Below are 27883 nucleotides of genomic sequence, written 5' to 3'. Positions count from 1 at the left end.
CTAGCACAATTAACTGGAATGGGAGTAACACTTTTAAAATATGATTACTGATTTAAAGTTATTCCAGACCTACTCCGATTAATACAAACCAATATGTTTAAAAGCCCCATGAGCCTGACACCCAATTTTAAATTCTTCTCTAATCTTATTAAGATTGCTTTTCAAATCAACCTTCAAAACCCCTAGCTATTGACCTCACTTTAGCTTTCTAAGCACTTTTTAGTACAAATCTACCTATGTGACAAAACTGGTTGCCCCTTATCGGGTACCGGGGAACTATAATGTTGATTAAGATCAACAGTGAGATCTTGGAAGTGTCGACCATTTTCCATATCTTGGAGATCCTCATCTCAATGAAAGCAGAGATAGAAAATGAAATTTATCATCCACTCAGCCTTAGGCAGACTGAGGAAAAGAGTATTTGAGGATCAGGATCTCAAACCCGAGACTAAGGTTATGATTTCCCAGGCAGCCATGATCCCTGTGCTCCTACATGCTTCAGAGACTTGGCCAACCTATAACAGGTTCCTCAAAGCTCTGGGGAAATCCCACCAGTGGTGCCTTTCCAAGATCCTCCAAATACAGTGGCAAGAAATGTCGTCAAACAGCAGTGTCCTCTCCTAAACCAATATGCCCAGCACTGAGGCACTGAAAACCAGCTTTGCTGGGTGGGACATATAGCTTGTATACCTGATACTAGTCTCCTAAATTGTTCTGCTTGGAACTCAGTCATGAGTTCCAGGTGGAGAGCGGAAATGTTTCAGTGGCATCATCACAGTATTCCTGAAGAGAAAAAACATCCCTTCCAACTCATGGGAGTTGCTAGCTTGTGACCAATCAAGATTGGAGTTTATTTGGGAAGGCAGCAGATACATCGATAGGCTTCAGGAGCATGCAGAGGCAAAGTCAAGGTGTCAGAGAGAGCGCACAAACCTCCAAAAGCCTTATCTACCTAAACCTTCAAGTACCACCTGCTCCGCATGTGGCAGAATCTGTTCCAAAACAGTCCAATCAGACCAGAGTGGAAGCAAGTCATCTTTGATCCCAAGGGACTACCTAAGACTACGACTATGGAATAACCTCCAAAATTTCTGCAACTATTTAATTCATTTGTTTTCCTTATTAGTTTATCCTCTCACAGCCTTACATACACTGGTCCACATTTTGAAGGTGTCTGTTTCTCCCACTCAAGACAGTTGTAGTCATATCATCAAGGTGCAGTTGCAGGATTGTGATGAAGTGTCTTGGACATCCAAAGCTCTGTGTTAACAGAATCCAAGCCAGTTGGTAAAGTCAAAACCAAGATGCAGATCCTTTCTTCACTGAGAGAATTTATTGACTTTATTTAGTCTCATAACTCTCCTCACACACCCACAGTCCCAGTTGTCCCCTAAGTACTTAATTAAACATTGCTCTTCACCTGTGTATCCATACAATTTAATTAACATATCATTAACAGATTCCCCTTTCTTTCACCAATAACTTTATAACGCACTAGAATTATTTCAAAACACATCAACGAGAAACAGTTATTTTCCACTTTTCTTATAACCCATCATAATACAAGATGTCTCTCTTCCAGGACCTCCAAAAATTTCTTCAAGCAAGCATCCCTTTTAGTAAAACAGTCTGATAATTGGGGTAAAAACAAAAAAACTGCGGATGCTGGAAATCCAAAACAAAAACAGAATTACCTGGAAAAACTCAGCAGGTCTGGCAGCATCGGCGGAGAAGAAAAGAGTTGACGTTTCGAGTCCTCATGACCCTTCGACAGAACTTGAGTTCGAGTCCAGGAAAGAGCTGAAATATAAGCTGGTTTAAGGTGTGTGTGTGGGGGGCGGAGAGATAGAGAGACAGAGAGGTGGAGGGGGTTGGTGTGGTTGTAGCGACAAACAAGCAGTGATAGAAGCAGATCATCAAAAGATGTCAACAACAATAGTACAATAGAACACATAGGTGTTAAAGTTAAAGTTGGTGATATTATCTAAACGAATGTGCTAATTAAGAATGGATGGTAGGGCACTCAAGGTATAGCTCTAGTGGTTTTTTTTTTTATTTTATATAATGGAAATAGGTGGGAAAAGGAAAATCTTTATAATTTATTGGGAAAAAAAAAGAAGGGGGAAACAGAAAGGGGGTGGGGATGGGGGAGGGGACTCACGACCTAAAGTTGTTGAATGCTCTCGTCAGGACTTGGAAAAATTTATTAATTTTGCTTCCAATCTCCACCCCTCCATCATTTTCACGTGGTCCATCTCTGACACTTCCCTTCCCTTCCTTGACCTCTCTGTCTCAATCTCTGGTGATAGACTGTCCACCAATATCCATTACAAACCCACCGACACCCACAGCTATCTCGACTACAGCTCCTCACACCCCACTTCCTGTAAGGACTCCATCCCATTCTCTCAGTTCCTTCGCCTCCGTCGCATCTGTTCCGATGATGCTACATTCAAAAACAGTTCCTCTGACATGTCCTCCTTCTTCCTTAACCGAGGTTTTCCACCCACGGTCGTTGACAGGGCCCTCAACCGTGTCCGGCCCATCTCCCGCGCATCCGCCCTCACTCCTTCTCCTCCCTCCCAGAAACATGATAGGGTCCCCCTTGTCCTCACTTATCACCCCACCAGCCTCCGCATTCAAAGGATCATCCTCCACCATTTCCGCCAACTCCAGCATGATGCCACTACCAAACACATCTTCCCTTCACCCCCCTTATCGGCATTCCGTAGGGATCGCTCCCTCCGGGACACCCTGGTCCACTCCTCCATCACCCCCTACTCCTCAACCCCCTCCTATGGCACAACCCCTTGCCCACGCAAAAGATGCAACACCTGCCCCTTCACTTCCTCTCTCCTCACCGTCCAAGGACCCAAACACTCCTTTCAAGTGAAGCAGCATTTCACTTGCATTTCCCCCAACTTAGTCTACTGCATTCGTTGCTCCCAATGTGGTCTCCTCTACATTGGAGAGACCAAACGTAAACTGGGCGACCGCTTTGCAGAACACCTGCGGTCTGTCCGCAAGAATGACCCAAACCTCCCTGTCGCTTGCCATTTTAACACTCCACCCTGCTCTCTTGCCCACATGTCTGTCCTTGGCTTGCTGCATTGTTCCAGTGAAGCCCAACGCAAACTGGAGGAACAACACCTCATCTTCCGACTAGGGACTTTACAGCCTTCCGGACTGAATATTGAATTCAACAACTTTAGGTCGTGAGTCCCCTCCCCCATCCCCACCCCCTTTCTGTTTCCCCCTTCTTTTTTTTTCCCAATAAATTATAAAGATTTTCCTTTTCCCACCTATTTCCATTATATAAAATAAAAAAAAAAAAAAAAAAACCACTAGAGCTATACCTTGAGTGCCCTACCATCCATTCTTAATTAGCACATTCGTTTAGATAATATCACCAACTTTAACTTTAACACCTATGTGTTCTATTGTACTATTGTTGTTGACATCTTTTGATGATCTGCTTCTATCACTGCTTGTTTGTCGCTACAACCACACCAACCCCCTCCACCTCTCTGTCTCTCTATCTCTCCGCCCCCCACACACACACCTTAAACCAGCTTATATTTCAGCTCTTTCCTGGACTCGAACTCAAGTTCTGTCGAAGGGTCATGAGGACTCGAAACGTCAACTCTTTTCTTCTCCGCCGATGCTGCCAGACCTGCTGAGTTTTTCCAGGTAATTCTGATAATTGGGGTCTTGCCTCAACCCATTTTATCTTGGAGATCTCTGTTCTCTCTAACATTTAGCAGGCTCAATGGGCTGAGTGGCCTAATCCTGCTCCTAATTTGTGTGTTCAATCCTTAAACTTTTCTCAGTCATGTTTGTAGTTTACTGTACATTATCCCATAGAGAATTGTTATCCACATAGCATAACATTCAACAGGCAAAATTTTCTTAGAATGCCTCTTGCATAGGATTTACTTTAAAATGTTTGATAAGTAAAACCCCTTATCTGTCGCCTCTACTAGAGCCAGTGTTTCTGCCATTAAGGTGCGTTTAACTACCTTTATTTTCTCTGCTTTCCAGGTCAATACACAACATTTATTTTTCTTTCCCACCAAGAATATGATAAACCCTGCTGTACAAGAATATCCAGATTGGTATGTCAAGCATCACTAAAAATGATTAACTTCACGGGCGGAATTTTACAGCCCCATCACATTGTGGGGGGCAGGGCCGTAAAATGCGATGAGCAGTTCAAAAGTCCACTGACTTCGGCAGGACCGTAAAATCCTGCCAGCAGAAAATTCCGCCCCATATCTTCTGGATCACCAAAGGCCGGATAGTTAAGTGCGCATTTCTCTGAATTTAATTTCTTCACTGTTTTATTTGCTCTCAGAGCCTCCTCAACTGTAGTATGTTTCACCGTAGTGATCTGTTCCAATGTGTCATATCTAGCATCAGGTCTAGTCTAAGTGCACAACAAGTTCAACTGTCCAATCAAACTTAACTAGTCTATTTGTTGCTTGGGTGCAGGATCCTCTATTCGTGAGGACTTGGCCCGATTTATTAGGATGTAATTGACCGTTTCGCTTTAAGACGATTGATTCAAGGTCAGTTCTGACTTATTCTGCTTGACCCTATATTAAAGGCCCTGAAGGCCTCACTTCCAATTTTATATCCCCCTTAATGAACTTAACGTGTCATCATCCCTGAACCTGAAGTAAGTAGAACTTTCATACTCCTTAACCTTACTTCAGCCTTTACTATTTTAGAATCGACTTTAACCAACCCACTCTACTCACTGTGGACATGTATCCACTCTCTAACATAGCACAATTGAATGAGTACGCAGCTAGAACACCCCTTGCTGAACTAAAGTGTCTGGTGACCAGTACAATTCCTTCTGACTGATCAGTATCATCATCTTCCCCTTCCGATCCTTCCATGTCATGTGTCATTTCAAAGACCCTCTGATTCCATTTCGGACTATTCATTGCATAATGATATTTCGAGTCACATCCGAAACACCTGTTGACCATTTCTTGGTTATTCTTGGGGTTCATTCTCCTGCCGTAGTTACCCAATTCCTGTCGTCTATTAGAGCTACCGGAAGGGTCTCTATCCTCATTTCTTGAGTTTGTGGTTCTTCTTTCCTTTCGATGCTTGTGCCCCATATCTAAACGGTCTCGAAATGCTGCCAGCAGTGAATTCTCCATCTTGTGTTACTACTGTTAGTGCCACAAAAGTGGCTGGAAATGAATGTGTTCCCAGAATCTTTTTTTAAAGCTCCAGACCTCTGTTCCAAAAGCGTATCTCTTTCTGAGAATCTAACTCCAGTCGAGACCAGGAGCCTATCCATGTTCAATACTTTAGCAAAATCCAACAGTTTGAAAGCAAGCACTGAATTAGGGATCTCCAAATAGGATTTCTGTAATCTGTTACATTCTTCTGTGGAATACCCATCCATCCTTCTAAATTTATCAAAGTCAGACCTTATCTCATATGCACTTAACAAACCATCCTGCTCATAAATTTTGTCCATAAGTTTTAAGAGTTCATCCAAACCTTCCTCAATGTCCAATTGATGAACCTCTAGCTCTGAAAATACTCTGCACCTGACCCTGCTCCCGGTGGGGAGCGAAAGTGAGAGAAAGCCATACCTTGCTTTTTCTTTCATAAGGATGTAACCCATGTCCATATATCCACTTCATTCTGCCATTGGTTATAAGGCTCAGCTTCTCAGAACAGTGGTAGAAAATCATACCCTGTTGCTTTTCCTTGGTTTAAGCCATTCTTCTCCAAAGTAACTCCAATTACAAACTTATGCCATCAAGTGTGTCTTAGCTTTCAATCTTCACATTTAGCCCCTCCCCCCACTCCTACACCCCAACCCCTGCTCTCAGCTACCAATGTTAACAGAATCCAAGCCAGTTGGTGAAGTCAAAACCCAAGGCACAAAGCTATTCTTTACTTAGAGAGTTTACTTAGTTTGTACTGTCTCGTAACTCTCCTCACACACCCAGTGTCCCAGCTGTCCCCTGCTTATATGTGCTCAAAGTACTCAATTAAACAATGACACTCTGGAGCCAAATCCACAGAGCCTTGCAATTTACTGAGTCAAAGGTTTTGGTCAGGACAAGGAATGCAATGAAGAGTTCCGGTGTTCTCAACATTTTTCTTGGATGTGTTTGCCATACTATTTACAATCTACCTGACAATGGCTATTCACCTCATCAAAGATCAAATGCTCTCTGTTGTCAGTATTAAATACCAGCAAGATGGAAAACTTTTTAACCTCAGTTGCCTCTGTGCCAAAAATAAACTGACTACCATGGACATACCTGATCTACAGTTTGTGGATGACTGCAGTGTTGTTGCCCACTCTGCACTAGATTTGTAAGCCACTCTCGATCTCTTCAATTCTGCATAGAAAAGACTCAGCTTGTCCTTGAAATTCCCCAAAACAAAACTGATATATCAACCCAGAACTGGTCAGTCACATATTCCACTGTTCATATATGTTTCAGGAGAGACTCTGGAATATGTTGAACACTTCCCAAACCTTGGCAGCCTCCTCTCTCAAAAGGCCACCATTGACAGAGAGATCCAACACTGGATCAGCCGCGCCAGCTCAGCCTTCTGCAAACTACAGCAGCAAATGTTTGACAACAAAGACCTCCATAAGTCAACAAAAATCCTAGTGTACAGAGCAGTTGTCATCAGCACTCTCCACTGCAGTGAGACCTGGACTATGTATCAGTGATACATAAGAGCTCCAGAGAAATTCCACCATCAGTGCCTCCACCGCATCCTCCAGGTTCATTGGGAGGATTATTGATCAAATGCTAGTGTCCTTCTTGAATCCAGCTCCACAAGCATTCAGGCAAAACTCCTGCAAAATCAGTTATGATGAACTAGACACTGTGCCCAGGTAGCAGGAAACCATCTCCCTCCAGGTCTCGTTTTCTCAACTCAAGTGCCTCTGAAACTCTCCTTGAAGCACAGTAGCATTGAAATTAATGACTGGGAGGAGCTTTCTACCAATCGTACAAAATGGCGACATCTTGTCCATCAAGGTGCATCATTGTGACCAGCCAAAATGAGTCTAAACGCCTTATTGATGAGGCAGAGCAGTGGCTGAGGGGAAAGAAAAGGAAGAAAATCCTGCACTCCAGATCCCACTACCTTTTGGAGCATTCTTCTCCATGTGCCCAAAGATCTGTGGGTTGAGAATCGGCTGTTCTGTCACATGAAGATCCATGGCAGAAACTTGGGGCCCTGAGTAGACACGATCCTCGAATTAAGGGACAGATGATGACAATGAGTTTATCCTGGAATTTATTGGCAGCTCCCAAAAAACCATGAGCATGAGGACTTCTGCTTCTAGTTCTGTTCTGAGAATGTTCTGTGGCCTTTATTTCCTTGTATAATCTATTCAAGCCATGGCCTTTGCTTCCACCTTCATGCCTGTTGGGACTGCTGCTATGAGATTGTTCTCTTGCAATATCGGAGTGTCTTCCTTCAGTTTGAGATTGTTTTCTGATCCACTATCAGCACTTGCAAGTGTTTTCTTACTCTCCACTCTTTCATTCCATTCTGCCAGTCCATGGACCTCACTTCTTGCCCATCATCCTGAATATTCAACCAATATTTAAACTTGCTACTTCCCTACACATTCCACAATTGTCACATGCACTAGATACCTCAATTCAAACAGAGGCTGAGCAAATTGCTTTAACATTCCAAGGTGAAGGTGAGAAACAAACAAATCACCCACAGGGGGAATGTGAAGAGAGAGACGTTTCTTATAATCCAGACACACATCGGAACTCGGAACTATCTAAGGAAGAGACATTAAAAATGCGAAATACTGGATATTGAAACGAGTGCCCACCCTGGGTAATTAAATATGTTACCTCTGTCCTGTGTGCCATGATCACTCACATTATCACTATCCAACCCTTTATCCACTCCATTCTGTACATCAGGACTTTCATCACAAAACACATGAATACTTGAAGTACAGTGTGTCCAGTTTACTGTTATGGGCTGCTTAGAGTCCGAGACAGTTTAATTGGAATTAATTAATCCTGAAAATGAACCTTAACAGTTTGATTGCCATGTTTGGTAATCTTTTACAGTCATTTACCTTACCAGATCCAGAGGGAGAGTTCCAGTGAAGAGAAATTTGGACATCTAAAGAGAAAAGTCAAGGCAGTAGAACGTTATAGTGATTTGGTAAAGACAAACAGAGTGGAGCAGGTAGGGACAGAGAATTAGTTGTGCATCAGCAAGTTAGACCCATTCAAATACTTGTAGTAAAACAATAAAATTAAAGCTTTTTGTCTAAATGTACAAAACATTCACAATAAGACACAAGAACACAAGAAATAGGAGCAGGAATAGACCACATGGCCTATCAAGCCTGCTCCACCATCCAATACAATTGTGGCTGGTCTTAGGCATCAACTCCATTTTCCCACCCACTCCCCAAGTCCCACAAGAGATAAATGAATAAACAGTCACTTGGCAGTACAGAACTTGAATCTTGCTGAAAAGAGAGACTTGTTGCTGAAGCTTTTCAGGAGAAAATGCACAATGGCTACCAAAATTTTGGTTTTCTGTCTCCTTTTTTTTCTTAGTTTCCAACCTTCACCTTTAGATTGCTACCATGTTCTATTATGGAAAGGTATTTGGTGAAGGATAGAACTGGAGCCCATCTTTGCACACTTTTATATCTTTCCATAGAGTCACAAAAAGCAACATACATCTCCTAACCGCAACAACCAGTTTTAGTCTCTATTTATAGGGGCTCAGGTGGATGTCCAGTTAGTGCCCACTACCTAATTATAATTAAACACAATTAATGTGCAATTAACACCTAGTCCTAGATTCACCATTCTGCAGAAATAGTTTGTCCCTATCTGCCCTATCTATCTCCCTGAATGTGTTGAAAACTTCGATCAAATCACCTTTCAACTTTCGGAAATCCAGGGACTAGAACCCTAATCTGTGTAATCTCTTTTTGTAATTTAAAATTTGGGGTGGAATTTTGCAGCCCTGTCACAGTGGGGGTGAGCCCATGAAATGCAGTGAGCCGTTCAAATTTCTACTGACTTTGGCAGGAACAAAGAAAATCCCACCAGCATAAAATTCCGCCCTTGGAGTCCAGGTATCATTTTGGTAAACCTCCACTGTACCCGAAGCCTAATGCAACCATTTATCAATGGGAAAGTAGTTACCCCCAACTTTATGCAAAAATGAAATTCATAATGTCACAAGGTAGGTATGGGTGAGGAAGACCATTTGGTCCATCTTATTTCATTCATCAAGGAAGCTCCAGACCTCCTCCCATTGTAGTTGTCAACTAGATCTCAAACGTATCTTTTAGTACTTTGAACCTATAAATCCTATTTCTAATTCTCAGAATTAATTAGAAATAATTTTCTCAATTTATGGTGTTGATGCCATTTATTATCTGGAAGGTCACCAATCCCATACCTTTGTCCAGGTTCATGTTTTCTCATACCTCAGACCCGTAAACCAGTTCTATTACTCTCAATCAATTAAACAGGTGTATGCTGGAACAAAATGTTTGCAGCACTGTCCTATGATAGTGTAATTTTACACAGAAATGATGCTGGAATATTACACTATGTGAAATGAGTCTTTGCTATTACACAGTGCAATGGTGCTGTAATATTGCACAGTGTGAAATAATGCTGGAATATTACACTATGTGAAATGATGCTGGGATATTACACTATGTGAAATGGTACTGGGATATTACATTATGTGCGACAATGCCATAATATTACACAATGTGAAATGATGCTGTAATATTGCATAGTGTGAAATGATGCTGGAAAATTATACTATGTGAAATCATGCTGTAATATTACACTATGTGAAATGATGCTGTAATATTGCACAGTGTGAAATGATGCTGGAATATTATACTATGTAAAATGAGGCTTTCCTATTACACAGTGTGAAATAATGCTGGAATATTATACAGTATGAAATGATGCTGTAATATTACATATTGTGAATGAGCCTTTGCTATTACACAGTGTGAAATGGTGCTGACTGCCAGTTGGTTTTGTTACAGACAAGCCAAAGAGATTGTGTTGAAGTATGAAGGCAGATTAACAAGGACAAGAGGCTATCAGGCTGCAGGGGCAGAAGTAAGTTAGTTTCAGCACTGAGAGACAAAAGCTTAATGGAAATGAATGTCCTATGAAAGACCTTTAAAACATGCCCATAGGAATTTCTTCCTCTTGTAATAATTAAGCTTCTCCCATCCTTTGAATATTTATAACACAGGTCACAGGTTTAATTAAGATGTTCAGAATTGTGTAATGAAGACATCCTTTGTTAGAAATGTAAATTATCTTTGTCTTTTACCTCAGTTAAAGTATTATTTATTTTGAAGGTGAAGTATGGAATCCTTTGTTTGAATTCTGTCATAATAAATATTTAGCTTGGGCTCATTGCTAATCTGGGTGATTTGATTGATGTTCTGATTACACTGTTTGTTTCAGCCCTCCTCTCTGCTTTGAGCTCAGTTGTCGGATGGTTTGGTTGATAGTTTTGTTGCTGCATTGTAATTTACTCCCAATCCTCTCTCAAATTTTAGATGTGGAAAAAATTTGGGAGACTGGTGTACAATATAACCGTGCTTTTTATCCCCTGGGAAATGAGAATAAAGAAAATAGAAAGTAAGTAATTCTAGAAAAAGCTTAAAAATGTGTATTTTATTAGATCGTTGTTTGATTCATTCCCTCCTGTGTCAATGGCCAGGCATTGCACTGTAGCCCTCTATTATTGTGGCACAGACTGAAAAATGAAACTAAAGTCTTGCTGTAATGAAAAGCTTGACGTTCATAGCATCATACAACCCCTATGTTCACATGGAGAAGGAGCAGCCTAATGTATGAATCACATTTTATGTTTCGTGCACTCCTGAATTAAAAGGATAAATTCTCACACAATATTATCCTGTACCTGACCATGTCACACTAATTTGTGTGAGCACTGACTCGCAGAGGAAGCACAGAGTGTGTGGGCTCAAACATCTATAGTGAGGAACTGGGTGGTGCAGTGGGTTATACTCCCAGCACCAGGACCCTGTTTCCAATCTAGGTTGAACAAATGAAAGTCTTTGCCAGCTGAATAATCTTAAATGAAATGAGTTTGGACAGCTTAATCTCTCGTGCGTACAATTTATTCTGTCTCACTAAGAGAGGTCACCAGGCAGCTGATATGGGGATTGGAATGCAATTGTAATGGCGTAATAGGAAAATGGTTTTGTTGGGGTTGAGGCACATTGTCAGGACAGAATGGAGGAAGATTTGCTCTATAGCTATCTGTGTGCCTGATCTGGGAAGCTTGATGCTGCCAATGGCTACCTGAAATGGGAAGCGTCCATTCCCCACACACCCCTTGTCCTGAGGAGGACAGTAGTGCAAGTTACCATCTATCGAACTTTGAAACAATCCAGAAATTATTATAGATATATATATTAATATGGAAATTGAGGTAGAAGGTCAACCATTACCTTATTGAATGGCAAAGTTGGTTCAAAGGGCCAAATGGCCAACTCCTCCGATCTCTTATCTCATTTTTATTGTTGCTGTCTTTGAAATTTGGTGTTCTTGCATCTACCCTGATGAGTACAAGATGAAATTCTTTGACAGCATGTCGCTTTTTTCAGCAACATTTCTTATCTTCTTAATAAGACTTTGCGCCACTGGAAGTGTGCTACCATTGTGTGTACTAGTGAAATATTTTATCATTGTTAGGTCACTTTGGCTCTGGAGTTGCTTCGTATTTTATCTTTTTGAGATGGATGTTTGGCATCAACATAGTGCTGACTATAATGACGGGAGCGTTTGTTATATTACCAGAGGTAGGTGGTACTGCATGGTGTTTTTTTTTTCATTCGTTCATGGAATGTGGGTGTTGCTGGCTAGGCCAGCATTTATTGCCCATCCGTAATTGCCCTTGAAAAGGGGAGGAGCTGCCTTCTTGAATCACTGCAGTCCATGTGGTGTAGGTACACCCACAGTGCTGTTAGGGAGGCAGTTCCAGAAATTTGACCCAGCAACAGTGAAGGAACGGCCGATATATTTCCAAGTCAGGATAGTAAATGGCTTGGCGGGGACCTTCCAGGTGGTGGTGTTCCCATGTGTCTGCTGCCCTTGTCCTTCTAAGTTGTAGCGATCATGTGTTTGGAAGGTGCTGCTTAAGGAGGCTTGGTGTGTTCCTGCAGTGCATCTTGTAGGTGATACACACACTGCTGTCACTGTGTGTCGGTGGTGGAGGGAGTGAATGTTTGTGGATGGGGTGCCAATCAAGCAGGCTGCTTTGTCCTGGATGGTGTTGAGTTCCTTGAGTGTTGTGGGAGCTGCACTCATCCAGGTAAGTGGGTAGCATTCCATCACACTCCTGACTTGTACTTTGTGGATGATGGACAGGCTTCGAGGAGTCAGGAGGTGAGCTACTTGCTGCAGGATTCCTCGCCTCTGACCTGCTCTTGTAGCTAAACTAATGTCTTGTGTTTGAAGTTGATTTGTCCAAAATCCTCTGCTCATATCTTGTCCCACACTCAGCCCTGCTCACCCTCAGTAATTTCTCTCCTCACCACTTTACACAAGCTCCCTGTCTCCAAAGGTACATATTGAATGAGTTTTCACTTTTGGGATGGGTCTAATTCTGGTGATGGCAGATCATCCACCACCTGCATACAGCCTGCATGGTTTCCTTGCCATAAGACTTAGTCAGTTTTCCACCCTGTCAAAAGTAAAATTTAATTTGAATTGAATTTAAAAGCCTTACCCCTCTTTGCAATACCTTCTGCGTCCAGCTGGGTTGCCATGGTTAGACATACTCTGGGAGATTTCATCACATGACCTTCCACCACCCTACCCCTTAAGTCCCGCCATTGGTTAACTGTCAGGTCCATCATCAGAGTGATGCCCTCCCATGGCCAATTGGAAAGCAACAGACTGTTCATTACCTGATTGGTTGATTCCTAGCTGTCAATCAAATCAATTTCTTCCCCACATCTCCACCATTTTTATAATTAAGGGGTTTTCATTAAAGTGAAAATAAAACACCTTTCTTTTAAATGCCCCACTGATTTCTCTCCTGGCTTTGTTTGCAGCAGTGCCGAAGAGATTGATCTTTTAGTCTTGGAGATTCCTAGACAGTCCTGAAGGTTTGGCAACTTCTCTGTGGCCTCATGCACTGCACCCCTTCTATACCCTTCAATGCCTACCAGTCCTCTGACCCCAGCCTCTGGACTATTTCCCCCTTCTTGCTTCTCCCCCGTCCTGTCGCTACGGTTCCAGCTGTCCCAGTCCAACTCTTTCCTTAACTCCTCACTGCTGCCACGTCTGTCTTTAAAAGCCCCAAGCCTCTCCCGTCATCTCTCCTACAGAGGCTCGCTCTCGGCTTTCCTCCCTGTCTGAGAAGCACTTTGAGACGTTTCCTACATTAAGAGGTACTCTATAAAGTCAAGTTGGTGTAAATTGAACTGAAAGGAATGCCCATTACATCATTCAGTTGGAGCAAGATTACAGTAGCATGAACGTTTCGTCCAATGCAACAAAACAAGATAGATCCTTTAATTTTAAATTTAGTTTAAAACGCTTTGATGTGATATTTTACCATGTTGCATTGTCTATCATTAACTTGCAGAAATTAACATATTCAATTCCATTTTCAATCAGTCTAATATGGGCTGACATCAGTTCAGTAAAATCAGTAATGGGATTGCATCTGTTTTGTGTTTTTTTTTTACAAGCTTTTAGCAGGCGCTCCGTTTGGAAGCGTTCCCAGCAAAACTATACCTGCAGGATACGTCGCATCCGCACAAGATCTGGACACCATCTGGTCACTCGGGGCAAGCCTGTCAACATCCTTTATTACTTTACCAATATTACACCCCAGTGAATTGCTTAAACGTTTAATTAAGCCAGTGTCTTGTTCTGACTTTCATTCTGTCTGCCATGCAGGGCTACCTCCAATATTCTGTAATGTTTTACGGTTACTATGGCAACGACAGGAAGATTGGGAGGGCAGGCTATCGTCTGCCACTGGCCTACTTTATGGTTGGGATGGCAGTGTTTGCCTACAGCTTCATCATCCTCCTGAGAAAGTAATAACTCTAAACCGCACATCCTCCTACCATACTAACATGGATTTCTAGTTATTTGGAGTATTTTCTGCTGGTTTGCAATGTTTCTTTGACTTTCCGGTTGCCACATTAACAAGGAAGTGGGGTGACACTCGGGGCATGGGAAGAAAACCTGGCAAGGCCAGGGACGCACTGAGGCCTTTCCGAGATTAACAGCAGGACCTCGCTTAAAAAAAAAATCCACTTCAGCCTCCTGCCCGACAACTGGCCCAATGGGCAGCGTGGTCAGCGGGTGGGACATTAATTGAGTGACTGGGCCCCCAGCCGACAGTACTGGATGGATTAAGGCATGAGGTTATCATCGGTAGACAGGTGGAGATGGTGTCAGCGGGGGAGCAGTGACAGCCAGGCTGTAGTGACCTTGGCTGGTCAGATCCTCCCACCTCAGATCTGCTGCTGGGAATCTCACAGCTCGGGATGCCCCACCGATACTGAACCCCAGTGACAACGTTGTCACCAGGTTGTGCCTTTTGAATGTTAATCAGGCCCCCACCTGTCATTTGGAGAAGCCTCAGCAATGGCCTGATTTATGTTTGTTGCATTTTAAATAGGTTGGGGTCAATTCGTTTTGATTGGTGGGGAGGGGGCTTAAAATTGAGGCCCATGTGTTTGTTGCTTCTTCTGCTTGTTTTTCTATTTCGTCCCACCAGTTTTATTCATGTGGCTGTTTGTTCACAAGACATACAGATTGTTATCACCGGTGTTTACAAAACCTGGGTTCAGTTTATCCCCATTCGTATAAATGTCCTTCTCAGCTTTTTAGCCATTTTGCCGACAATGAAACGAATATTGTTACAAGATCAGGTTATAGTGAGGGGAAGAACCCATTTCATAATTGCCAATGCTCTCAACGAACAGAACAGTGTTGTGTTTGTGCTGTACTTGTGAGACACTGGCCCAGAAATTTGGCTACCCAGAGCCCATTTGTTGGATACTTTTGCCCCTTCCTAAGCCTCCAATATGGCAAAAAGGAATTGCAGAGTCTTCTTGCGCTAGAGATGCCCATTGTGTTAGGTCAGGAAATGATTGTGCAGTGTCTGGGCCTGAAGCAGGTGTCAGGTTCTTTGTAAGTACAAACAAGGGTGGGGGATAAACCAGTCTGAGATCCCCCTCCTCCCAGTCTAAGGGTGGTTTGACCAGCTGAGGCACTTGGCATCAGCTGCTCTCCGAAACCAGGCCTTAAAGGAGGGACTGGCTGCACATCACGACCAACAAGGTGAGATTTTAAAAGATTCTTACTTGACTGTGGAGCCAGGAGGAGCAGAAATCCACATCCTGACCCCCCAGATTCAAACCATGCCACCATTAACTCCATACCTGAACGTCCCTCTTCCTCACTCCTCTGTGGGTGAACGGCCTAAGCTCCCATTGTGTGGCACCAATGAGCTGCGGGTTGCTCTCCTCAGCTCGCCTGCTTTTTGGAAATGAAGCCCAAGGCCCAATACCATCAGCATCTCAGACTTTAGTATTCAAGCGCATGTGCCGCATCCGAATTCCTTGTCTGTGAGTGTGTCTGTTAAAATGCAGAGTAACCCCCTTCATTGTTTTGTTGGTTAGAATGGCGAAGAATTCCCGGCTGAGCATGGCTAGCACTTCAGATGAGAACTACACTTTCTGCTGGAAGGTCTTCTGCGCCTGGGATTATCTGATCGGAAATCCAGAGGCTGCAGAGAGTAAAACAGCCGCAGTGATCAACAGTATCCGGGTAAGAGGGCTGCTGACGACCCATCCCCCAGCTGCTAGAAATATGTCCGAACAATCACACAGCACAGGAAGAGGCCGCTTGGCCCATCGTGCCTGTGCTGACTCTTTGAAAGAGCTTTGCAATGCTCCTTCTGCGGGCCGCTGCAGAATTTTCCAATTCAAGTATTCATCCAGGATTCCCCTTTGAAAGTTACTTCTGAACCAGCTTCCACTGCTCTTTCAGGCAGAGCGTTCCAGAGCACAACAACCCTTCATGTAAAATATTTCCCCTCATGGCACCTCTCTGGTTTTATTTTGCCATTACCTTAAACTCTGGTGACCAACCGTCCTGCCACCTGTTTATTCACTCCACAAAAATCCCTCATGTCGTGTATATTAATCCAGTGCTCGTTTCATATACATTCTAGTTTTCACGTGAGTGTTGGTTGCTAACTGGTAAATACAAAACGTTCGTTATTTTTTGCAGGAGGCGATTCTAGAGGAACAAGTGAAGAAGAAAGACAGAAGCTTGTAGGTGTTGGTCAAAGGGAAAATGCAAAAACACAACTTTAACATAAAAACTATACCGTTTGTAACTCAATCGAAAATAATAGGTTTCATCTTATCGTTTTTGCAGGGCGATGATAATAAGTTTAAGGATCCTCGCCAATATTCTGGTACTTCTCTCACTGGCTGGCAGTATTTACATCATTTACTTTGTTGTCGATCGCTCCCAAGAGCTGGAGCGCACCAAGGTTGAGTTGACGCTGTGGGAAAAGAATGAGGTACACCCTTGTCCTTGAAGGTGTTTGGCATTGCAACACCTGTTATGTGAATGTACTCACACACTGCCTGCTTTCTGTTTAGGTGAGTGTGGTTGTTTCACTCATCACCATGATTGCTCCCTCTGTGTTCGAACTTGTGGCTCAGCTAGAGATGTTGCATCCCAGAACCACGCTGCGCTTCCAGCTTGCCAGGTATGAGCTTGTCTCCCACCCCGCCTGTCACTCAGGTTTGCCATTCCTGAGAAAGGCTAAATGAGTTGCTTGCTGGCATTATTTAATCATTAATGTGTGCCTCGTCTACATAAAATAAATGTGAACTCTTATCCACCTAGTGCTGCTGTCAAGTGAGAGTGAGACCCTGTTAATTGTTTAAGGCACAATCTATACTCTCAGAGCCAAGCCCTAAAGCCTGGAGACAGAAACATATAGCACCTTCTGGAAAACTCACTGGTAGCGGGGGATATGGAGCTGAATAGTCCTATGAACTGTTGTAAATGTTGGCCCAGGTCTTACAGTCTCCGGGTGGTTGGAGACCTGACATACCCCAGTAGATGTGGTACAGGACCCCTCGGAAGTTCCCACATAAAGATTTCATGGGAATCGCTTGGGAAGTTTGAACTTCCGATGGGCAATTCCCCTGCTCCCTAGGATCCTCCGAAAAGGTCTCCAACTCTGAGTTAGACGCAGACACTGTGCAGTTCCGACTTATCTGAATAGTCACCCAGGTAATATTAGACAGGGAAAAGCCTATTTAACACCTGGGTAACTATTCAACTAACCCCCCCCAACCTCCCCCCATTTCACCCCCAACTCCACCCCTGACCCCCATGACTCCCCTGACAGCCTTGACTCCCCCACTAACCCCCTCAACTGCCCACTGAACTCCCCTACTTCCCCCCTAGAACCCCGACTCTCCTCTGACCCAACCTGACTAGCCCCCTGACCAGACTTTGCCCCCAAACTGACCTGACCCCACCACCCATGACTACCCCCTGACCTATCTACCACCAACCCCCCCTCCTCCCCCCCAACCGACCCAGGCTGACTGACCCCAATTTGACCACCCCCTGACCCACCTACCCACTTCACCCACCTGCCATCCTACCCGCCTCACCCACTTACTTTCTCCCTTGTAGCTTCTCAAAGAAGCTTTGGGACATTTAAACTCATCACCTGCCGGAATATGGCAGCTGATGCTGTAAAAGTGGGAGCAGCTTCTGTGTGGATTCTCTCCGTTGTTCCCTTGAGGGGGGTTTGCTGGGCTGAGCCAGTTCTGCAGGATCCAACATTGGAAGATAAGCCAGAAAAATCGGAGGAACATAAATGTGTATTTCTTTTGCCTGATCAGAGTTGGAAATAGGGGATCCTGATTGGAAGATCTGGGCCATTATTAAAAATAAAGCAGGATCAAACATAGGGCAGTGATTTAAAAGACACCAAACTATCTAATATCCCATGTTGAGATTTGATTGTTTTCTTCCCTAAAGGATAAAACTTCTTAACATTGCATAACAGCTGCAGATTTCACTGGAATTGTAATTTATTTTTACTGCTGGTGCTGGCAGATAGAGCTTAAATTTTCTGAATTTATTTGATCGGGACACATGGGCCCATAATTTCCGAGCTCCCCAGCATTGGACTTGGGGGGTACCCCAATGATGCGCTGGGGAACCCCTCTGGGAAGTTCCCAGGTGAGGGTTTGCATGGCAATTGCCCAGAAGTGCACCCTTCCTCTGGATAATTGCGCTGCCCTGGAAACCATCTGAAAATGTGGTTTAACTCGCAAACTTCGCATGGTTCCACCGGAGTTATACCAATAGTTACCCAGAGAAAGTTAGAAGAATTAAAACCTCTTCTAACTTCTGGGTAACCGTTATAAAGACCGAGACTGACCCCATGGGACTCCCCCCACCACCGCCCTGACCTCTGACACCCCCCCTCCGACCTCCGACACCCCCCCCCAACTGACCTCCGAACCCACCGGACCTCCGACTGACCGCAGCCGCCCCCCCCCCCACCACCCCCACTACCCCGGCCCTCCAGCCAACACCCCCACCCCACAAATCCTATGCACTTACCTTAGACACTGACCTTTACACTTTTCTGCCTAATGGTAGCAAATGCTGTAAAAAAGGGGGCGTGGCTGGACGCTGGAGCTACATTGCGCTGGGGTCTGCGAGGAATCTGTCGTTGCAGACCCCCAAGCAGCTCCGGTGAACAGAAGTGACGACGTAATTTTCAAGACCAGGTAAATAGGTATATATTTCTTCTAATTCCTGTGGGCCGGCACTTTCTGGTGCTAGTGGGAGGTTACGGCCCCTGGTGTTACTGTTATTTTCATGTTGTTGAATGTTATCTCTGTCTGTAATGCAGGGTGTTGGTCCTATACTTGGGCAATCTCTACAGCTTAATCATCGCTCTGCTTGACAAAGTGAACAGTATGAGCATGACGGTAAGCAGTTAAACTTCAGACAATGCTTTTGTATTTCCGGTGGAGGGGGCTAACTAAGGGAGCAGTGAGTTAACATTTTGACAATCGCAGTGTCAAAGAGGTGCCAAGGTGAATGATAATTAGAGTAAATCCTCCCCACCCCTTCCTCGCCACAGCTTTACACTGTGTTAGGATATGCTAGGAGCAAAATTTCAGAAACTTCTCCCACATAACTAGAGCCCCTTCTTAATTCATTCCAGCACAATTTGCTAGCCCTATTGTCGAGGGTTTAAACCATCTTTGGCAGGAGTATGGGAACCAAGAGCTGAGAGGAATGCCAAGATGCACAGAATACTGGGAGAGACAGATAACACTGGAGTAAAAATAGTAAGTTATTAAGCCGAATAAAAACAGAAAATGCTGGAAAAACCTCAGCAGGTCTGGCAGCATCTGTGGAGAGAGAAACAGAGTTAACGCTTTGAGTCCGTATGACTCTTCTTCAGAGCTGGAGAGAGACTCTGCAGCATCCAAGGATACTGAGGGAAGTAAGAGTGGAAATTGCAGAGGTACTGATCATAGTTTTCCAGTCTTAGACTCAAGGTGGTGCCAGAGGACTGGAGAATTGCAAATGTTGCACCCTTCTTAAAAAAGGGTATAAAAATAAGCAACTACAGGCTAGTCAGTTTAACCTCGATGTTGGGGAAGCTTACTCTGGCAGAATGGAAGTGATCATTCACTGGGTGGCTGTCTTTTTTCGAAGGACGTTGGTGCTGACTACTGCCCCCCAACCCAGATTAGTGATGTTGCTGCCCATCCTGTGGCCAGAGCTGGGGTAGAGGACATCACAGCGAGCCTCCGGCCTGTCCAAGAGGTGCTTGACAGACATGACATTAAACCTGGGGGCTGCAGTCTTCTTGCCTTGTGGGGCCATGTGTAGCAGTCAGGGGCTGGAAATGTGCGCACGCGGCTAGACTTTAAATATGGCGCCCGGCATGATGAAGCGAGTGTGATGAAGCAGCGAGGTGATGGCGGACGGGTGAATGAGAGCCTACCCATCATGGAAACAGCGCGTTTCCCAGGAATGCATAATTAATGTGGCGGGTTTGGGACGATACGGTATGAAAAGCCGCCATTGCAGCCGATGGGTTAAACGTCATTTTACCCGCCCGCTACTGCACTTAGTGCAAATCTGGGACAATTCCGCCCTATGCATCTGATGCCAATGACATTTCAAATGCCGACCACCTACCCACGGCTCACTTTATACCCAGTGTATAAGTCAACCCCGGTTTTTGGAGGGATTTTTCGAGGCTTCAAAGGTCGACTTATATGCCGAAATAGTAACTTTTTTAATGACGTTGGTTGAGGGATAAATATTGGCCTGGGCACTGGGGAGAACTCTGTCATGGTCTCTTATGGTCCGCTGCCACTATAAATGTGGAGGGTCTTGATGTAGACTTCAAGGGATCTGTCTCTATGCTATCCATACTGAGCAAGATATTGGGCAGGATTTTCAGGTCGTCAGGCGAGCGGACCCAGGAGTGGCTGGGAAATGGCCAATTAACGGCCATCTAGCATGAAGCGCGCGCTGAGAGGCTCAGCGCTGCCGAGGTGGGGGGCAGGAGGGGAGCGGGCACTGAAGAGTGCACTGGTGCAGGGAAGCGCACAACGAAAGCTCCCTGAAGGCAGAGAGCTGCTGCAGGGAGCTGGAGCGTTTTAAAATCAAAAATGTTCCCACGTAGAACTCACTCACATGAATGTAAACATAATAAAAATTATGTCAAAATGTTTTTTTTTAACTAATGTCAGAAACCTCATCCTCAAAAATGCGAGGGCCGCCTGGCCGATTCATCCACCCATCAACCATAAGGTTGGACAAGCAGCAAAAAATCTCTTAATTAATACATTAATGGCTTCAATAAGCCTCCTAATTGTCGTTGGGCACGGTGCCCACTCTCACATGCGCCCGCCAACTGAAATATCGCACGTGTGCGTGATGACATTGGGACGCTCGTCCATCATCATCACGCGTTACTTTATGGCCAATCGGGTCGAGCCCATTGAGACTGATGAGGGTTCTAGACGAAAACAATTAGATGAAGCTAATTACTTGCAATAACTATATACAGCTCTGCACAGGCCTTGACCTAGCCTGGATCCTAACAGTTACATAGGCTGTTTACTTGACTATATGCCTGATTCATAAAAGCATACATGAAGTCTCACTGATACAGAGTCACAGACAGTAGTGAACACCTAACATGGAGGCTGTACCTTTTCTCCTCCAGCCTTACAAACGGTGATGTCATAGTGACGTCTCTATGCAGCTTCTAAAGGTCTATGTCATCGGCTTCATTGGCAAGAATACAATATCACAACAAACTCCTTCTTCAAAATAGTTTCATAGGATCTTTCACATGCATCTGAGGGAGCAAACAGGACCTGGTTTAGCTTCTCATCCAAAACTTGGCACCCAAGACAGTGTGGCACACCCTCAGCACTGCACTAGTGTGTCAGCTTCGATGTTTTTTCAAGTCTCTTAAAAGGGCTTGAACCAATGACCTTCTGATTTAAAGGCGTGAGCACTACCAACTTGACTTCATTGGCTGTAAAGTGCGGGACATCCTATGTTTATGAAAGATGTGACATAAATGAAGCTCATTATTTTCCTTTTCTGATACACACCATCTAGGCTCCACGTAATTTTATACACCTCAGTTATGTCTCCCCTCAGCTTCTCGGCTCCAAAGAAAACAACCCCAGACTATCCGTTCTTCCTCGTTTCCAAAATTCTCCATTCCTGGCAACATTCTTGTAACTCTCCTTTGTATGGCCTTTAGTGCAATCACGTCCTTCCTGTAACATGATGACCAGGACTATACACTAGCTGTGGTCTAATTTGTGTTTTATACAGTTCCAGCATAATAGCCCTGCTTGTCACCTACCCTGCCACTTGCAAATTCTCCCCCCACTCCAACTATGGCACCTGATTTTATGCCTTTGGGGGTGGGTAGAACATTCTGGCCTATCATTCTACTGTTCTCTGCAGTATTGGACCCTCAGTATCTGACATAAGCTTCTTTTGCCTTATCCTACTCTTTGACATCCAGAGGAATCTCGATTTGGGAGTCCCATCCTTCTTCTTTGTGAGAATATATTTGTACTGGACTCTCTTTAGCTCCTGTTTGAATACCTCCCAGTGCTCTGACACTGATTCACCTTCAAGCAGCTGTTTCCAGTCCATGATTGCCATGATTGAGGTGAGAGTGACTGTCCATGACATCAAGGCAGTATTTAACTGAGTGTGGCATCAAGGAGCCCTAGCAAAACTGGAGTCAATGGGAATCAGGGGGAAAACTCTCCACTGGTTGGAGTCATACCTAGCACAAAGGAAGATGGTTGTGGTTGTTGGAGGTCAGTCATCTCAGCTCCAGGACATCACTGCCGGAGTTCCTCAGGGTAGTGTCCTAGGCCCAACCATCTTCAGCTACTTCATCAATGACCTTCCTTCCATCATAAGGTCAGAAGTGGGGATGTTCGCTGATGATTGCACAATGTTCAGCACCATTCACAACTCCTCAAATACTGAAGTAGTCCATGTCCAAATGCAGCAAGACCTGGACAATATCCAGGCTTGGGCTGACAAGTGGCAAGTAACATTCACGTCACACAAGTGTCAAGCAATAACCATCTCCAACAAGAGAAAATTCAACAATCGCCCCTTGATGTTCAATGGCATTACCATCACTGAATCCCCTACTATCAACATCCTGGGGGTTACCATTGACCAGAAACTGAACTGGACCAGCCATATAAATACTGTGGCTACAAGAGCAGGTCAGAGGCTAGGAATTGTGCGATGAGTAACTCACCTCCTGATTCCCTATAGCCTGTCCACCATCTACAACGCACAAGTCAGAAGTGTGTTGGAATACTCCACACTTGCCTGGATGAGTGAAGTTCCCACAACACTGAAGAAGCTTGACACCATCCTGGACAAAGCAGTCTACTTGATTGTCACCCCACCACAAACATTCACTCCCCCCACCACCAACGCACAGTACCAGCAGTGTGTACCATCTACAAGATGCACTGCAGGAATTCAGCAAGGCTCCTTAGACAGCACCTTCCAAACCCACGACCACTACCACCTAGAAGGACAAGGGCAACAGATAGATGGGAACACCAGCACCTGGAAGTTCCCCTCCAAGTCACTCACCATCCTGACTTGGAAATATTTCGCTGTTCCTTCACTGTCGCTGGGTCAAAATCCTGGAACTCACTTCCTAACAGCACTGTGGGTGTACCTACACCACATGGACTGCAGCAATTCAAAAAGGCAGCTCACCACCACCTTCTCAAGGGCAACTAGGGATGGGCAATAAATGCTGGCCCAGCCAGTGAAGTCCATATCCCATGAATGAATAAAGAAAATCACATCACAGTTTACCAACATTGTCCTTTCCCTGGTTAAAAACTTTTACTCTTGTTCTATCCTTGTCCTTCTCTGTAAATACACTAACTGAATTATGCTCATTACCACCAAAATGTTCTCCCACTGATACCTCTTTCACTTCCCCAGCTTCATTTCCTAAAAATAAGGCTACTACTGCCCTTTCACCTGTTGGGTTTGCCACATACTGGCTAAGCAAGTTTGTCTGAATGCATTTGAAGAATTTACTTTGATTTTATCCAGTTCTAATCTGGGTGTTGAAATCCCTCATTATTACTTACCTGTTCCTGCACTTTGCAGTAATTTGCTTATACTTCTTTGTTCTTCTCACTCCGTCTGATCATTTACAGGTCCATAGTAAACTTCTAGCAAAATAAGCCTGCGTGCCCATTTTTCGTTCCTCAGTTCAACCCATATGACCTCATTTGATGCTCCTTGTAGAAGAATACTCCACCTCAATCCTTTCTTTAACCAATGTTATGACCACCCCCTCCTTTTTTTTTGACCCTCCCTTTATCGTGTCCGAAAGCAGGGTAACTGGGAATGTTGAGCTGCCATTCCTGCTCTTCTTTCAGCCAAGTTTCAGTAAAGCTATCTTTCTTTTCGATGAGGTGTTAAACTAAGGCCCAAATTTCTTAGCTGAACGCAACAGATCCCATGGGCTGGATTTTACACTCCCCACCGGCGGGTGTGAAGGTGGGTGGGGCTGGTCAAGTCCAGCAGGTGGCCTTCCCACCATCAACCTCTCCCACCCCTGACCTGTCCAAAATTGTACAACGGAGGCATTAGGCCTGCCCTTGAGCCTGTTGAAGCACTCAAATGGGCAATTAATGACTGCTTAAGGACCACACCCCATCCTCGCCAGTATTTTTACCCACCGTGGGGTAGGCCCACGTTAAGTGAGCAGTCTAGCAGCTTTAGCTGTGCAGGCTTGTGTTGGGCAAGTGGGAGGAGGGAACCTCCTTTGCAGGTCTCCTGGACCACTGGAGGCACAATCCCGCCCCCCCCGCCCCGCCAAAGTTCTTGCCGCCTCCCCCCCTCACCCACCCCCAACTTTAACCTTGCCTCTTGCACTCAACTCCCTCACCCCAGACTAACCTGGGCACCTTGGCTTTATGGGACTGTCTATAGTCGCAGCAGTGGCCACCACTCCAGGCTGGCGTTCCTGGGACTGCAGAGCTGGTGGTCATCTGATTGGCTGGCAGTTCCCTAAGATGGGCCCTTCCTCCTGAGAAAGGGGCAGAAGTCTCACCTTAAAACGACTTAATGTTGCTCCCAGCATTAAATTGCTGAGGGGCAGCCATTTGGGATCGTGGGCAGGCTTGCTACCGGAGTGGGAAACGGGGACCACGGCACCCTGTAAATCCAGCCCATGGTAATATTCAGAAAAACGTAGGAGTGTTCTCCCGGGAATACTGGCCAATATTCCTGCTTTAACCAACCCCATTGTAACAGCTTCTCCGGATTGCTTCCTGTGTAACCTCGCTTTCTGCAGATTAGCTGCTGTGTTTCCTACCTTATGACTACGGCTACACTTCAATAGTACAGTGCCTGTAAAGTGCTTTGAGATGACCTGGTGCTAAAAGGCGCTATACAAATGCAAGCCCTTCCTTGTGTCTTAAAAGTTGGTTGAAGTGGTTGAAATCTAGACTAAAAGGAAATCTGACAGATTAAGTAGTTGCTGAACTATAATGCGGCCTGAACTATTAATAGAGTTTGAAATCGCACAAAAGAAATGGAGTAATGTTTATTCGGTGATTGGAAAATCATTGTGTTGTGCCTGAACCATTTACTGCAGGATAACTCCAATGATACAGGCACTTCGTTTTTGGCAACCAGAGCTCTCCCTGAGGAGGAAAGCCTCTCGACTATCGTACCTGAGATTAGGCTGAGGCGGAACAGCTCATTCAGCTCAGAAGACAACAAAACAAAACCTTTAACCAGGTTTAATAAGACAGCTTTGTTTGACTACAACATCCTGTCTCAGCAGGATCAATGTTGGGAAACCTATGTTGGACAGGTTTGTGAATCTATATCTGCACTGAGGCAGGTTCTTTGTAGTTTTACATATTGTTTCTGTGTTAGAAAAGCAAGGTGCCTCAACAAACAATGAGCACTGAGATTGCTTTTGGGACTGACACCGGTTGGATGTATTCCTCAAGTTTCATCACATGACTTCCTGTCGCAAACTGCCCCTCCCCCATACTCCTGCCATTGATCCATCCTCCAGGTGCACACACTTCCAACTCCAATTGGAAAGCCAACAGATTCTTTAGTTACCCAATGTGATTAACCTTAGTTGTTTTTCAAATTCCACCCCCCACCCCCCCCACCGGGCATGTTTTTGACAGCAAGGGGGACAGGTGTGTAGCCCACCACCTCCCCACCCACCCCCAACCTGGCCCCATAACGTGGTAGTAGGACAGGCGCCGACATCAGCAGCCTGCCTGCCATATTGACATAAGTAGTTAATAGGCGATTGAGGCTTGTTACGGAGCCAATTGGACTACATGTTACGCTGCCCACGCTATAATATGGTTGGCATGGGCAGGCAGCTGGGAGTGAGAGGGCCTTTTTTTTAACTTGTTGGAAACAGAGGGAAGGAAATGTGGGGCACTTCATTGGTGAGGGGGGGCGAAATCCCCTATCAGATTGGCCCAGCAGCTTAAGGACGGGACTTCCTCCCACTGAGGCCCCACTCTCTGCTTGTTTAGACCACCAGAAGTGTGTTATCACTACAGGGTGGCTCCAGTTCCAAAGACTCACGACCCTCAGAGAGGAAAAAGTTCGCCTCATCTCTGTCCTAAATGGGCGACCCCTTATTTTCAAACAGGGACCCCTAGTTTTAGATTCTCCCACAAGAGGAAACATCCTCTCCACATCCACCCTGTCAAGACCCCTCAGGATCTTACTTGTTTCAATCAAGCTGCCTCTTACTCTTCTAAACTCCAGTGGGTATAAGACTAGCCAGTCCATCCTTCCCTCAGAAGACAACCAGCCCCATTACTGGTGCTAATTTAGTAAACCTTCTTTGAACTGCTTCTAATGTATTTACATCCAATCTTAAATGAGACCAATTCTGTACACAGTACTCCAGATGTGGTGTCACCAGTGTCCTGTATAACTGAAGCATAACCTCCCTACTTTTGTATTCAATTCCCCTTGCAATAAATGATACCATTCTATTAGCTTTGCTAATTACCTGCTGTACCTGCATACCAACCTTTTATGATTCATGCACTTGGACACCCAGATCCCTCTGCATGTTAGAGCTCTGCAATCTCTCACCATTTAGATAATATGCCTTTTTTTATTCGTCCTGCCAAAATGGACAATTTCACATTTTCCCACATTATACTCCATTTGCCAGATCTTTGCCTATTCACGTAACCTATCTATATCCCTTTGTAGCCTCCTTACGTGTTCTTCACAACTTACTTTCCTACCTGTCTTTGTGCCATCAGCAAATTTAGCAACCGTACATCTGTCCCTTCGTCCAAAACACTGATATAAATTGTGAAAAGCTGAGCCCTCAGCACTGATCCCTGTGCCACAACACTCATCACATCTTGCCAACTGGAAAATGTGCCATTTATGCCTACTCTCTGTTCCCTGTTAGCCAGCCAATCTTCTATCCATGCCAATAGGTTACCCCCTATACCATGAGCTTTTTTTTCCGCAATAATTTGATGTGGCATCTTATGAAATGCCCTCTGGAAATCTAAGTACAGTATATCCACAGGTTCCCCTTTATCCACAGCACATCTTACTTCTTCAAAGAACTCCAATAAATTGGTTAAACATGATTTCCCTTTCACAAAGCTGTTACAGGCTGAGCGTTCTGAAAGTCAGGCTCTGTAGCATAACAGCAAAGAAGGTCACCATACAGCTAATTGATTTCATCCTTGTGGCAAGCTCTTCATGTAAACATTGTTCATATATCCATCACAAGTTAAATAAAGAGCCATTTCTATCTTCAGGAAATGCTGAAGTTGTCAATTATCGACATGCTTTTCACCGTGGGTAGCATCCTGCTCATCGATTTCATCCGGGGACTATTTGTGCGCTACTTGAGTGATTGTTGGTGCTGGGATCTGGAGAGTAAATTTGTAAGTACTGCGCAGGTTTAAATTTTGCACCATTTTCACTATTTATTTACAACAGGCAACTCTCAGCACATTCGCCAACGCCGGCGTTCACTGCTTCTCCAATCACAGGTCGTTTCTCTCCCACGTTTGCTGCTGATAGCCTTCCAGCAGCCAATGAGGGAGAGAAACAGTCTCTGATTGGAGGAGCAGTGAACGCCGGCGTTGGCGAATGTGCTGAGAGTTGCCAGGCTGAGGGAGGTGAATATATGGTGGGGCTGCAGC

General features: G+C 44.7%; 1 protein-coding gene across 6 annotated transcripts in view; it reads left to right on the top strand.

The window, feature by feature from the left end:
* The window catches only part of LOC121269987 (transmembrane channel-like protein 3), an 86898-nt gene that overhangs the window by 21626 nt on the left and 37389 nt on the right, over nucleotides 1–27883 (top strand). For 5 of the 6 annotated variants that reach the window (XM_041175207.1, XM_041175208.1, XM_041175206.1 and 2 more), the window contains 12 exons: nucleotides 10070–10145; nucleotides 10598–10679; nucleotides 11763–11869; nucleotides 13769–13867; nucleotides 13980–14122; nucleotides 15719–15866; nucleotides 16332–16375; nucleotides 16482–16629; nucleotides 16712–16821; nucleotides 19003–19081; nucleotides 25312–25533; nucleotides 27494–27622. In XM_041175207.1, coding sequence (XP_041031141.1) covers nucleotides 10070–10145; nucleotides 10598–10679; nucleotides 11763–11869; nucleotides 13769–13867; nucleotides 13980–14122; nucleotides 15719–15866; nucleotides 16332–16375; nucleotides 16482–16629; nucleotides 16712–16821; nucleotides 19003–19081; nucleotides 25312–25533; nucleotides 27494–27622 — 1387 coding nt within the window. Of the gene's footprint in view, nucleotides 1–4056; nucleotides 4116–10069; nucleotides 10146–10597; nucleotides 10680–11762; nucleotides 11870–13768; nucleotides 13868–13979; nucleotides 14123–15718; nucleotides 15867–16331; nucleotides 16376–16481; nucleotides 16630–16711; nucleotides 16822–19002; nucleotides 19082–25311; nucleotides 25534–27493; nucleotides 27623–27883 lie in introns of those variants that run through there. The other variant, XM_041175210.1, reaches the window with a different exon arrangement.

This window comes from Carcharodon carcharias, chromosome 26 (assembly GCF_017639515.1).
Source record: "Carcharodon carcharias isolate sCarCar2 chromosome 26, sCarCar2.pri, whole genome shotgun sequence".
In the NCBI taxonomy this organism is placed as follows: domain Eukaryota; kingdom Metazoa; phylum Chordata; class Chondrichthyes; order Lamniformes; family Lamnidae; genus Carcharodon; species Carcharodon carcharias.
This window is presented reverse-complemented; position numbering and strand designations above follow the sequence as displayed.